The 13,120-nt window shown below is 44.1% G+C and overlaps 1 protein-coding gene across 13 annotated transcripts in view; it reads left to right on the forward strand.

Moving 5' to 3' along the window:
• The window catches only part of MYO19 (myosin XIX), a 39,822-nt gene that overhangs the window by 8,646 nt on the left and 18,056 nt on the right, over nucleotides 1–13,120 (forward strand). For 11 of the 13 annotated variants that reach the window (XM_074342634.1, XM_074342633.1, XM_074342630.1 and 8 more), the window contains exons 2-7: nucleotides 233–369; nucleotides 1,579–1,733; nucleotides 4,628–4,766; nucleotides 5,079–5,227; nucleotides 6,587–6,700; nucleotides 12,454–12,586. In XM_074342634.1, the coding sequence (XP_074198735.1) occupies nucleotides 1,722–1,733; nucleotides 4,628–4,766; nucleotides 5,079–5,227; nucleotides 6,587–6,700; nucleotides 12,454–12,586 (547 nt within the window). In that variant the 5' untranslated portion in view covers nucleotides 233–369; nucleotides 1,579–1,721. Of the gene's footprint in view, nucleotides 1–198; nucleotides 370–1,578; nucleotides 1,734–4,627; nucleotides 4,767–5,078; nucleotides 5,228–6,586; nucleotides 6,701–12,453; nucleotides 12,587–13,120 lie in introns of all 13 variants that reach the window. The other 2 variants (XM_074342632.1, XM_074342631.1) reach the window with 1 other exon arrangement.

Below are 13,120 nucleotides of genomic sequence, written 5' to 3' on the forward strand. Positions count from 1 at the left end.
GGCCGGCAGGCCTCCCAGGACCCTTACCCTGCTCTTCTCGTCTGTCCTCTCACTGTCCTCTGAGCACAGAAAGAACCTGAGGCTGGGGGGAAGGGGTCGGAGGGGAATGGGAGGAAGGGTGGGAGGAACTGATGATCAGGTTGCTGCTTGCCTTGCCTTGGCTAGGTGTTTCATCTATTCATTACTGTCTCCCTCCAGCCCACAGTAGTTATACCCTTCACACCCTTTCCAGAAATTCTTGGCTTGTAACCGCGAAGCCGACAGGGAGCAAGAGCTAGGAGACTGGAGAAAACTGCTCTAATGAGTTGATTCTGGCTGGAAGTGGACCCTGCATCGTAATAAACCAACATTTGCAAAGCGCTCTCAGAGGTACTGCCACCCCATTTGATCCTTAACTCAGCGCTGTGAGGTCTGGATGTTGGTAGTCCTTTTTGCAAACGAAGAAACGGAATAAGGTTTAGAGAGCTCTTGTGAACTGTGTTTTAGGGCTTGTGGGCTTTGGATTCTAACCCCACAATCTGTTATGCTCCCCCTCTGGTCCTCTCTTTTAAATGAGTTTCCAGTTGAGGGAGCTTTGTTGGCCTTGAGTCTTGGGAATCTTTTACATGGCAGTCCCTTGTCCAGGGTGAATGTGTCCAACACAGTCCTGATTCCCTCCTCTGCCTGAATTGTCCTTTTTCCAGTTTCCATGAAAGTCCCTATCCCTGAGTTCTTTCAAAGGCTAGATGTATTCAGAGTCTCAAGAAAGTCTCTACCAAGGTCAGTCCATTACAGACATCCCTCGTCCTCAACCCTCCTTGCTGGGGAAGTGTGAGACCTGGGTAATTCTGAGTCTGAGAGTCACAGTTTTTCAGAGACAGGCCTAGGGCCTCACAGTACCCCCTGTCTGAAATCTTCACTTTGTTAAAATTGACACTGGACTGTTCCACCTGATTAGTGCCTCCGAATGGGTTATCCCTTCTTAGTGACAGTATCAACAATATTCTCCCTCTGAGTGAGGATTCAGATTTGTACTTTGTCAGGTACTTTCAATCTATGACCTCACTGACCTTCACAACCTCTCCTTGTGAGGTAGCTTTTACTATCCCCATTTTCAAGATGAGGAATCAAGGTGGGCCAGGGAGGTGAGGTGGCTTACCAGCCAAGGACTGAGCTGTGATTCCCCTCCCACCCAGTAGTCTTCCTGGAACATCAGGAGTTGACTCCAGCCTCCCCGCCCCATGGACTACTGGCTACACTGATAGGATATTTCTGTCTACTGGAGAGGATGAGGCATGAGGCTTCTCTGTCTTCCACGGTCCTCATCCTCCATGGCACACTGACCCAGAAGATTTGCGGCCCTACCCCAAACCCCTGTAGTAAAAGTTGCCCTGAAGGAGCGCAGGGAGCCTCAGGAGCCGCTCGTAAAAGTTTTTCCTGCTCCCTAATTGGTAGAGGGCGGGATGGACTCTCCCTCTCTGCTGAGGCTCGCCCTGATCCTCATTTTGGTTCCTCCTGCCTGGTGGGAGGAGAGTGAGTGAGTCACCCTGGAGAAGCCCTCACCTGTGTGTGGCCTTGGTCTTCTCTCTCATGCCACAGGCTCTAGGGTGATTTGTCTCAGAGATTCCTTGAGAACTGAGCCCTTTGCTGGACCCATGCCCGAGCCTGTGCCCCCATGACCAGGTGGATAGCAGCTCCTGGTGCCTGCAACCCAGAACCCTGGCTGACCACATTGAAGCAGGATGCTCCAGCAGGTAAAGTCTGCCCACCCTTAGACAACCCAGGCCCTCAAGCACCTGAAGCACCTCTGCATCTTTCACTTGCCCAGATGAAGCTTCCGCTACCCTAACCTGGAAGGAAGGGAAAGACCCTTTAAAGATCTTTCTTTGTCTTTTCACACAGTCACTCCAATGCCTTTCATCTGTCACCAGGAAGCTCTTCCTGATACCTAATTTGAATCTCTCCTATTGTGGTTTTTAGCTCCTCTTCCTAGGATGTGTAAGGGCATCCTAAGGGCATTTTGGTGACCTTACAGGTCTGAACTAGTGAGGGAGTCCTGAGAGATGTCCCTTGCAGCCTGAGTTTTTAAAGCAAGTGGAAGTCTGGGGCTTCCAAGAGGAGATGTTCCTTGAAGCTGAGCCTTAAAGGACAAGTAGGAGTTAGCCAAGTAAAGAAGGAAAATAAGCAGTCCAGGCAAAGAGATCAGCCTGTGCAAAAATGTGGAAGATGACCTATGTGGAAATACGCAAGGATTCCACTGAATGGACCATGGGGTGCATGGGGGGTTGCTACTGGGACATGAAACCTGCCCTTACTTCAGACCTCTGCCCCTCTGGAAAGTCTCCTTTGGCCCCAGGCCTGCAGGATTCCAAATCACCCTCCACCGTGGAGCTGCATCTCATACCCATATCATCCTTCACATGCAGCTCTTGGCCCCGAGAGAAAGCCAGGAGATACTTGCTGAGTTTTTATTTATTGAGTGTTCCCACTGGCACCGAGGCAGATGTTTCAGATGATAACCTGCCCTCAAGGAGCTCACGGTCTAGGGGAGAAGGCAGGTAAGACAGGATGACTGAGTGTGAGGTCAGCCAGCCTCAAGGGAGCCACGGTAGACACTGCTGCGTGACCTTCTCCCCGCCTTTTGGCTCGTGAAACAGGCTAGAGGCTGGAGAGAAGCAGACAGGACAGTTGTCTGCTCTGGGCTTTTTTATTATCCATTTTTAGTTTATTTCTTTTCTTATGAAAAAAGCAGTAATTTTCATCATAAGTGTTCTAGCAGCTGCTCCATGTTGAGCCCTGCTATGTAGTAGGCATTATATTAATCATTTTACATGTATAGCTTTGTTTAGTCCTTGAGAAAGATACAGCATTGTATGTGCAGTGCGGCTACATTCCCATTTCGGAGATAAGGCTCAGAGAAGTTAAGTGATTTATTCAAGGTCACATTCATCATAAGCAATGTGGAAAATATAAATAAGCAAAAAGAACATTAAAATTACCCATAATTGTACTATCCAGAGATAACCAACGTTTTAGAGAATATCCTAGATCTTTTTCCCTAAGTGTGTATTTTTTAAACATTTAAAGGTATACTTTTTGTAACTGCTTTATTCTATAGTAAGAATGTACTATAATTTAAGCTACTGTTTGGACATTTGGGTTGTTTTCAATTTTCCTACAATTATAAATGTTTCTATGTACAGTGAACATTCTTATGGCCATTACACAGGATTATTTTCTAGAAGCAGAATTGCAGGTTGAAAGGACATATAGTTTTAAGGCCCTTGATATATTATTGTCTAATTAGAAGAGCTGCTTTTAATAGAATAATTAGTAATAGCTAACTTTTGGTGGCAAATACCAGATGCCTTTTCTAAATACCTTGTGTGCTTATCAGTATCTATGAGGTAGGTCCTACCTCCACTCCCATTTTACAGATGAGGAAAATTGAGGCACAAAGAGATTAGGAAACTTACATAAGATTACACGACTAGGAAGTGGTAGAATCAAGATTCTAACCCTGACAATCTAGCTTTCAGTTCTGGGTCAAGGGCCATTATATTCAGCTGCCTCTCTGGTTGGATCAGAGCTGTTCATAAATTATGGCTGGGTTTGTGGCTGATTTCCTTTTTACCCCTAGGACGGAGGGATTTGCCTGGACCCAGCCATGCTCAGCATGGAGGTCAAGAGCCTGCCTTGTGCGTTATGGTGGGCCCAAGTTCAAAGAAGAGGCAATACCTTTGGAAAGAAACTTACTGGGCCTCTCAGATGACACTTGCCACTTTAGCTGGAGGGGTTTGAACTTTAAGGTTCACTTGTCTCATGGAAACCCACACATGTTATATCACAGACCCCTTCCAGATTTCAAAAGCAGATTTCAGCCAGGTTATTCCTGTGTTCTCCTACTCCTCACACCATCTTCCCTGCAGCCCCCAGGGAGGGAAAATGAGAAATGGGACCATGGGAGGAAAATGGGGAGAGGAAACGTGAAAAATTTTGGCACTGAGGATGGGCAAGGGGGAAAGGGCCTTTCCCCTTGGTGCTCGTTCTTGACCTCATCTGACTTCTGAGCCAGGCTTTCTCTCAAGTAGACCAGGGCAGCAGGAGCTAATTAATCAGCTAGACTAAATTTAAGCCCCAAGAGGCAGATGATGAAGGCATGGGGCTACCTCACAGCTGATTTTTCATCTCAGGCTGAATAGTCTCTTTCAAAAGAGGTCCAAATCATTGTTCTTTTCCTTTGTAATACTCCTGCAGCAGCCCCCTGCCTTGGGCCCCAGTAAGGCTGGTAGCTGGCCAGGCTGGAGGCTGGAACTCATGGCAGAGGAGAGACAATAGCGTTTATTCATTTGCTGAGTACCTGCCGTGTGCCAGGCACTAACTGCTTTGTGTATCTCTCCTTATTTTTCTTCCTAACAGTCCTATGAGTTGGTTTTATTTTCCTTTATTTATAAATTAAGAAACTGTGGCTCAGAGAGGTTAAGTAACTTACCCAAGCTCATAGGTCTAGAAAGGGGCAGAGCTGAAATTTGAACATCCAGACTATGATACTAGAGGCCTGTTCTCGTTCTACTCTACAGGCCCCACCCTTTCATAGCTGCCAGCTGGCCCGAGTCTCAGCTCTCCTGGTCCTGTTATTCCCTCCTAGGTTAATGGCCACAGTTCAGGCTCTGATGCCCAAGGCAGGGAATCCCTCAGAGAAGACCTGCAGGAGTTCCTTGGTGGGGAGGTCCCGCTGCACCAGCTGGATGACCTCACCAAGGTGAATCCTGTGACGCTGGAGACAGGTACGGACACCCCCTCCTCGAGTGTGTGGTCTCCAAGAGCGTGGAGGTGTGATGAGGGTATTCAACACCGCTGCCCCTGGCCAGGCGGAGGCAGGCAGGACTCCTGACCTGGAGCCAGAGGGGCAGACCTCTGCCTGGCAGCTGCCCCCAGGCTCCTTAGCAGAGGCTTTGCTCCAGATGTGGGGCTCATCTTAATTAGATCTTGTGGCACCTGGCTAATTGCAGAAGGAGCACTGTTGGGCGGATGTTTGTCTGAATGTGCAGTTATGTCTCCGTTTGAGCCAGAGTCTGCTAAAGGCACCTCTGCCTCAGTCCTGAGGTGTCTGCAGGCCCGGTACACAGCTGACACGTTCTACACCAATGCTGGCTGCACCCTGGTGGCTCTGAACCCCTTCAAGCCCGTCCCTCAGCTCTACTCGCCAGAGCTGATGAGAGAGTACCACGCTGCTCCTCAGCCCCAGGTAAGACACAGCCGCTTCCCGTGGCCTCAGGGCTCCCCCTCCTCCTGTAGGCCACCCTGGAGCTTCCTAGTCCTTATCCATGTATTCACCGGCCATGCAGTCATGCACAGTTGGCTGGTGCCATGGCCCTGCCCACCAGGAGCTCACAGAATTTTGGATGCATAACAGTAGGTGCATAGTGGAAGATAAAGAAATACTTGTTCAGCTGATTTTGGAACCTAAAATAGGGACATAGGACAGATGATTTTTTTTTTCTTGTTTGTCAACTTATTAAAAGGAAAGGACTTACAAGGGGACATTTGTGTATTTACCAAACCACTTTTTTAGAAAAGAATAAAATTACATGAAATAAGGATTTCCCTAGAAAATTCACATGTTCATCCCCACTGACAGGAATGAGGAGTAACTTCTTATGGGGGTGGCTACGGGACTGGTGCAGCCAGGGAATGGACTAGCTGATGTTAAAAAACAGGGAGAAGCAAGGCGGGAGGAGGGTTCACAAAGCTTCTTCACCAGGGGTGAGATAATTACTCTGGAAGCTGGGGGAGTTGGGTTCAGGAAGGTGAGACAGGAGACAGGGAGAACGGTTGGAGGCTTTGTAACAGTCCAGGTGAGAGGTGGATGGGGCGAGGGCAGGGGGAGAGAGGGAAGGTTCTTACACCACCCAGAATGATGCTTTCTCCCTTCAAGAAGCCGTGGGTAAGTGTTCAGTCCTGGCTGGGGGGTGCTGGGCTGGCTTGGCTTTGTGCAGGTGGCCTGGCTCTTGCATGGTTAGTGTTTGAGTGGGAGCCAGGGGAGATCTGAGAGCCCATAGATTACTGACTGTCTGTCTCCTCAAAGGTAAAGCCATGTCATGGTCCCCTCTGTTTCCTCAGGGCCCAGCACATTGAGGACAATTAATATTTGTTGATGGAAAGGAGAATGGAGACTTTGGAATTAAGTCACATGGATGCATTTTTTTGCTGAGTGGCCTTGATAAGGTTATTTAACCCTTCTGAAACTCAGATATAAAACAGGGTTAGCTATTCCAGTAATGCACGGACTTCTTAGGCAAAGTTCTTGTGAAGTACAATTACATAAAATAATAAATAGAATGAAACTATGAAGATGGGAGGATAAAGTGTTAATGTCATAGACTGGGCAAGGCCAGCACTGCTTCCAGACTGAGAGAAGATGAATGGATAAAACCGCCATGGGGATCCCACAGTTGGGCCTCACATTGTTACTTGCAGGAAATTTTTCTAGAGGAAGCCTTCTGGGACTACTGTTGGCAACCTCCCCATCTCAGCCGTCATTAGATCAATCACTCCTTGAAGACAGGTGTTCTCTCATGTGACTTTTCACCCCTTGATGTTTCAGAAACTGAAGCCCCACATCTTCACGGTGGGTGAACAGACCTACAGGAATGTCAGGAGCCTGATTGAGCCAGTCAACCAGTCTATTGTCGTCAGTGGAGAGAGCGGTGCTGGGAAGGTAGGAGGACCTCTTTCCCACCCTGTCAGCTTCGCAACTAGCTGGACGAGCAGAGGGGCAGGGGGCGTTACTCCTCGAGGAGCCGTTTGCTGCCTAGTCCTTCCCAGATAGGCTGGCTTAAGCCGGGAGTCAGTGGGTATGCACTGGACAGGAATTCAAGAGGCAGGGTTTTCGTCTGAGCTCTTCCACCAGCTCTGCTGTAACCCTGGGTGAGATACTTTCCTGTCTAAGCCTTCGTTTTCTCATTGAAGGGCTCTCCCAGCTCTGACACCGTTGGAAACAAAAGTCAGCTGTTGGGGGTACCAGCATGGTGATTAAGAGCACATCAGAAAGATACTTAGCTTCTACAAACCTCAGTTCTTTCACTTGTAAAATGATAGGGAGGGAAAGGCCAACACCTAACTCCTGGGACTTCTGTGAGAATTAAATGAACCAGTGCAGAGAAGGCACTTGGTGGCATGGTTAGCATATGGCCCCACTCCTTCAAAAGGAGAGGATTTTTTGGGATACAGACCACCTGTACTTCTGGGTTGCCCTCAATGGCAAGGGCAGTGCATTGGGCCAACTGTGAGGAAGGACAGAAGTTCCTGGTGTGGTCATGTGGTCCCCAGGCAGCAAAACCACAATAGGTGAGACAGAATTGTACAAGGATGCACGGCTGGTCAGGGGAGGCCACTGGCCCAGGCTTCGCCACCTTCTTGCCAAGGCTTACTAGCCGCCCCACCCTTTCCTCAATGTTACCTTCACAAGGGATTCTTTGGACCATAAACCCTTTCTGCCTACACTCACTCGTGAGAGCAGTGCTGAGCACTGAGCACCTGCGAAGTTCTAGGCCCCAGGCTAGCCAGTAAGGAGCGGCACAGGGCGGGGACAGGGATGACAATGCAGCATCCGGCTTTCTGGGGGCTCTTAGCCCCCTGAGAAAGACAAGGAAACAATTGAAAGCAGCATGCTGTAGGGGTAAGGGCTAGGACGTGGGTGAGGAAGGGATCTCTGAGAGTTGTATCAGAGTGCCCATCTCCTGGCCAAAGCCCATTGTCCCCCAGAATTGCCCTGGGGAGCCAAGGCTGGGTGTGGTATCTTTTTAAAATTTATTTTTAATAAATAGTAATATAGTTACATGGTTCAAAAATCAAGCAATACTACAAAGGCTTACAAAGAAAAACAGCAACCCTGCCCCATACGTCTCAACCCTATTCCCTCTCTCCAGAGGCAACTACTTTCACACATTCTAGCAGTTTGGGTGCCTGCATCCGTATTTCTAAACAACATGCCTCTATTATTAGTTATTGATGTTTCACTTTTGGACCTTATCTGTTCATTTCCTACTTTGATGAGGATTTAGCCCTGTTTCCCTGGCCCCAAATACATAATGTAATTATATCAGTTTCTAAGTAAGTTCTTTGTATTAACAACCATGTGTGTATTGTTCACGGCAGAGCCGTGTAATATACTATGATTGTATTTCCCTTCTTGTACAATTTTCACTTCCCCTGTACTTAATAATTGCCCCCACTTTTTCACTTATTCAGTTTCTGTATACCTATTATTAATTCATCATCAAACTTGTCACCAAAACTGGACAACACCTACCCAACCAGCAAGTATATCAGGTACTCTTTGTTCTTGGTGACGCCCTTCCTAGCGCCCTCACATCTCCTGCTCCCATCTGGACTGGTGGCTGCCAAGGGCTGCTGCCACACAGCTCTTACCTGGGAGCTGTCTGCCTGGCTCTGGGGATCCAGATTGCCGTCTGTCCTATGATAAATCTCCTGTTGTTGGAGCGCAGAGGCTTCGTCTTCTTCCTTCACTGCCTTGTTTTTATGAAGCATAGTAGCTTCCTGACAAAGGTTACATGGAGGGCATATTTTGAGTTATTGCACATCTGAGAATGTTTATTCTGCCTTAATTCAATATGTTGGCAGGACTTTATCATTTCAGGTTGGAAATAATTTCCTTCCCATATTTAGAAGTTATTTCCTTATATATTCTGTTGAGAGTCCCAGTCCATAAATGGTGATTTGTGTTTTCTATCCAAAAATTTTTAGGGTCATCTTTTTTATCCGTAGGTGTTAAAATTCACAGTGACGTGTCTTGATATGGTCTTTTCTCACTTGCTTATGCTGGATACTTTTTATGGTTTTGTTTTGGTGTTTTAGCTTTTTTTTGAGTTATAGTCATTTTACAATGTTGTGTCAATTTCCAGTGTAGAGCACAGTTTTTCAGTTATACATGGACATACATATATTCATTGTTGCATTTTTTTTTTCACTGTGAGCTATTATGGGTCTTTGAACCTTGAAACTCATGTCCTTTTGTGTGTGAAAATATTTTTGTATTGTATCTAATAATTTAATAATTTATTCCCCTTGTTCCTTTCTGGAACTCCTATTGGTAGAAAGTTTAATTAATTGTCTAGAAAGTATCCTTATTTTTCTCCCCTATTCTATATTTGGTTCTGTCTTCTGGGAGATATTCTCTACCCTTCAGTTATTTTGAATTTTGAATTCTAGGAGTTGTTTCTTGTCCCCTGAATTCCCCCCCAGCAACCTGGTCTTATCTCAGAGGTTCATTATCTTTGAGATTATTTCATGATTTTTACTTATCTTCTGCTCCTCTAATTTCTGTTTCCAAAATTTATTTCTACTTCCTCCTAGTTCCTTTTCTCCCTTTGTTTGTGATATTTGTCATTCATTTAGTTTATCAGATAGTTAATTATTCTTGAGTTTCTATTCATACTTAAGAATAAGACATTAAGCAACTGATCAGAATCTTTAATGTTTATGGACAGGAGATCTCACTATCGGTAGCTTCCTAAACTTGTGGGACCAGAAGAGATTCTTCAAATCTCATCATTAGAGGGATAGAAACTATAGTTAAGTGGAAATGATAAAAATTAAAAACACAAACAGCTCCTTCATGCTTATCAGCAGACTAGACATTCAGAATACATCAATGAACTTGAGAATGGGTCAATAGAAATGAAAAAAACAAAGAGAAAATTGAAAAACAAAGTGCATCTAAGAGCTTTCATACAGTATCAGGTGGTTTACCATACTTGTAATTAGTGTCCCAGGAGAAAAGAGAGAATGTTAGTGAGAAGTAATATTTTAGAAAATAAACAAAAGATGGCAGGCACAGATCCTAGAAGTCCAGGAAACACTAAGCAGGATGAATACAAAGAAAATACATCTAGGCACATTATAGTCAAATTGCTGAAAAACCAAACATAAGTAAAAAATCTTAAAGGAAGCCAGGAAAAACATACATAAAGAGAAGTAAAGATCAGATAACCGGCATCTTGTCAGAAATTGCAAGCCCAGAGATAATACAGTGACATCTTTAAAGCACCAAAAGAAAATATCAGCCTAGAATTCTGTTACCAGCAAAAATATCTTTCCGAAATAAAAGTGAAGTAAAGATTTTTTCAGACAAAAGTTGAGGAATTCATTGTCAGCAGATGTATACTATAAGAAATATTAGAGGAATTTCTTTAGGCCAAAGGAATATGAAACCAGGTGAATATTTAGATTGATAAAAAGAAATAAAGAGCATTGAAAATGTAAAATCTTATTTTTCATGTATCTTTAAAAGATAACTCACTTTATGACAAAGATAGTAACAATCTATCATAGGGACACAATGGAATGATAAAAGTACTAAATTCAACCATTTTCATTTAAAAGAAGAAAAAATACCAAAAATCACATGGAACAAATCAAAAAGAAATAGGGAGAGAGTACAGGTCAGTGGTAGAGTGCATGCTTAGCATGCATAAGGTCCTGGGTTCAATCCCCAGCACCTCCATTAAAAATAAATAAATAAACCTTATTACCAGGCCCCCCCCAAAATAAATAAATAAAGAAGAAATAATGAGATGATGGCTTTAAATCCAGCCATCGTGATTAGTACTTTAAATGTAAATGGACTAAACTCTCCAATTAAAGACAGAATTGGAGTTCTTTTAAAAGGCAAAACTTACATTGTATGATGTCTTTAAGAAACCCACTGTAAAGACATAGATAGGTTCAAAGGAAGAGAATGGGAAAAGGTACACCATTCCAACACTTACCAAAGGAAAGCAGAAGTAACTATACATTAATATACAAAGCAAAAAAACAATTGAAAGGAGAAGTAAATAAAATCAAAATTAATAGTTTGGGATTTGCATATTTTTTTGAGTACACATGGAACTCAAGTGTAACATTCACCAATATGGACTGTCTTCTGAGCCACAAAACAAATCTGTCTGAAAAGATTAAGATACAAACTATGTTCTCATCCCAAGTAGAATTTAACTAGAAATAAATAACAAAGATACCTGGAAAATCCCAAAGCATTTGGAAATTAACACCCTTCTAAGTATCCTGTGAGTGAAAGAAGTAATCACAAGGGATATTAGAAAACACTTTGAATTGCATGAAAATGAAAGCACAACATATCAAAATTTGTGCTTAAAAAAAGAAAAAGCTGTGCCTAAAGGGAAATTTATCGTAGTGTGTTAGATGCTTATATTAGAAAAGGATAAACTCTCATTGCTTTGAGCTTCTGCTTATTCAAGAGGAAAAAAGAATACAGTAAAACCAAAGTAAGCAGAAGAAGAATGTAAAGTGGACAAAAAAACGGTAAAACAGAAACAAAAATAATAAAGTAAGTGAAATCAATAACTGTTTCTTTTAGAAGATTAATAAAATTAATAACCCTCTAGTTAAATTTAAAGAGAGAAAAAGACAAATTATGAATGTCAGAAAATAAAAGAATAGACATCACTAAAGATCCTATAGATGATAGATTTTATTAACTTTATCAATAAATTCTACAATTTAATGAAAAGGAGAAATATTTTGAAATACACAAACTGCTGAAGCTCACACAAGAAGAAATATATAACCTGGAATATCTAAGTATATGAAAGAGTTTTAAGTCATAGTTAAAAACCTTTTCTCGTAGAAAGCTCCAGGCCCAGGTACCTTCACTTTGTGGATTCCACCTGGTATTTAAGAAAGTAATGTTACCAATTCTGTACAGATTCTTTTCAGAAAATAGAAGAGAGGGAACACCTCCCACCTCAGAGAAAGACCTCAAAGAATTTACAAAAAAAGCTACACCTAAAAAGTTGTGAGGTGTAGAGAATTTATCGGGTAATAGGATAGAGTCCAGTATATAAAAATTGATTGTGTTTCTCTGTCTTAGCAACGAACAAGTGGAAATAAAATGAAAAGAGACCTCTCAGCTGATTAAAAACAAAGCAGAATTTTATAATTAGATTGCCTGGGTTGAAATCAGAGCCTTATCATTTATTAGAAATGTAATCTTCACTAAAATTTGAATTTTTTCTATGCCTCAGTTTCATCATTTTGAAAATGGGTAGTATGTAATTGCACCTGCATCTGTAGAGTTAGTAAGAAAGCGCATAGAAAGTGTCCTTAGCTCAGCACCTGCCACAGGGTAGTCAGTATTAGCTGTGAGCCTCAGAGACACTGAGTTGCCTGCTTAGATCAGGTCACAGTGGGTTCTCCTTCTCTACCCCAGCCCCTCTCTTTTCTTAAATGCATCTAAGGGCTGGGAGAAGCAGAAGAAAGCATCCCCATTTCACAGATAGGAGAAGTGCCTCACCCAAGGACACAGTTGAATTCAGTCGTCAGCAACACAAATGGCGGAGAAGAGGGCACTGGTGGGTGCCATTCCCTTGGGCAGGCTCAGAAGTGGGAGGGAACAGGGACACAGCTCCCACAGGACCGTTTCTGCCGCAGACATGGACGTCCCGCTGCCTGATGAAGTTCTATGCTGTGGTGGCCGCCTCGCCGACGTCCTGGGAGAGCCACAAGATTGCAGAGAGGATCGAACAGCGAATCTTGAACTCCAACCCTGTCATGGAAGCTTTTGGTGAGCTTGGTGTCCTCTGCACAGCACCTTTGTCCCATTTCCTCTGGGGTTTGCCACCTTCCAGGGAGAGGAGCAGTCTCTCTTGGGATCGGAAGATAGTGTATCACTCACTGCCTTAGATCCCCAGCTTCCTCCTGGGTGCCCATAGCCTCCTTCCACTAGAGGTGGTGTCCCTCTGTCAGCCCCTTCCTTTAGCCTAAGCAGATGTAGCAGTGGTGCTGGGGAGGACCCTGTGGCTCTCCCAGTTCAAATCCCATCCTTCTGAACAGTTTCCTGATGGTTCAGAGAAGGAGACTTGTCCAAGGATGCACAGGTAGTGTCCACGTTGGTACTGTAGGTGTTGCGTTTTGCTGTCTGCCTCAGTAGTAACAGCTTGTTTTTGATCTCTTCCCTTCAAAGAAAACCGTCCCTGACTGCCTGAATTTGCTCATTCCAATTCATTACCAGGCAGCTCTAGCTGTACTGAATCACACTTGCCCTAGTCCTGTCCCCTGTGACATGGAAACCAACAAAGGGGCCTTTAGGTGACTTGAG

The sequence above is a fragment of the Camelus bactrianus genome, chromosome 16 (assembly GCF_048773025.1).
Source record: "Camelus bactrianus isolate YW-2024 breed Bactrian camel chromosome 16, ASM4877302v1, whole genome shotgun sequence".
Taxonomy (NCBI): Eukaryota; Metazoa; Chordata; class Mammalia; order Artiodactyla; family Camelidae; genus Camelus; species Camelus bactrianus.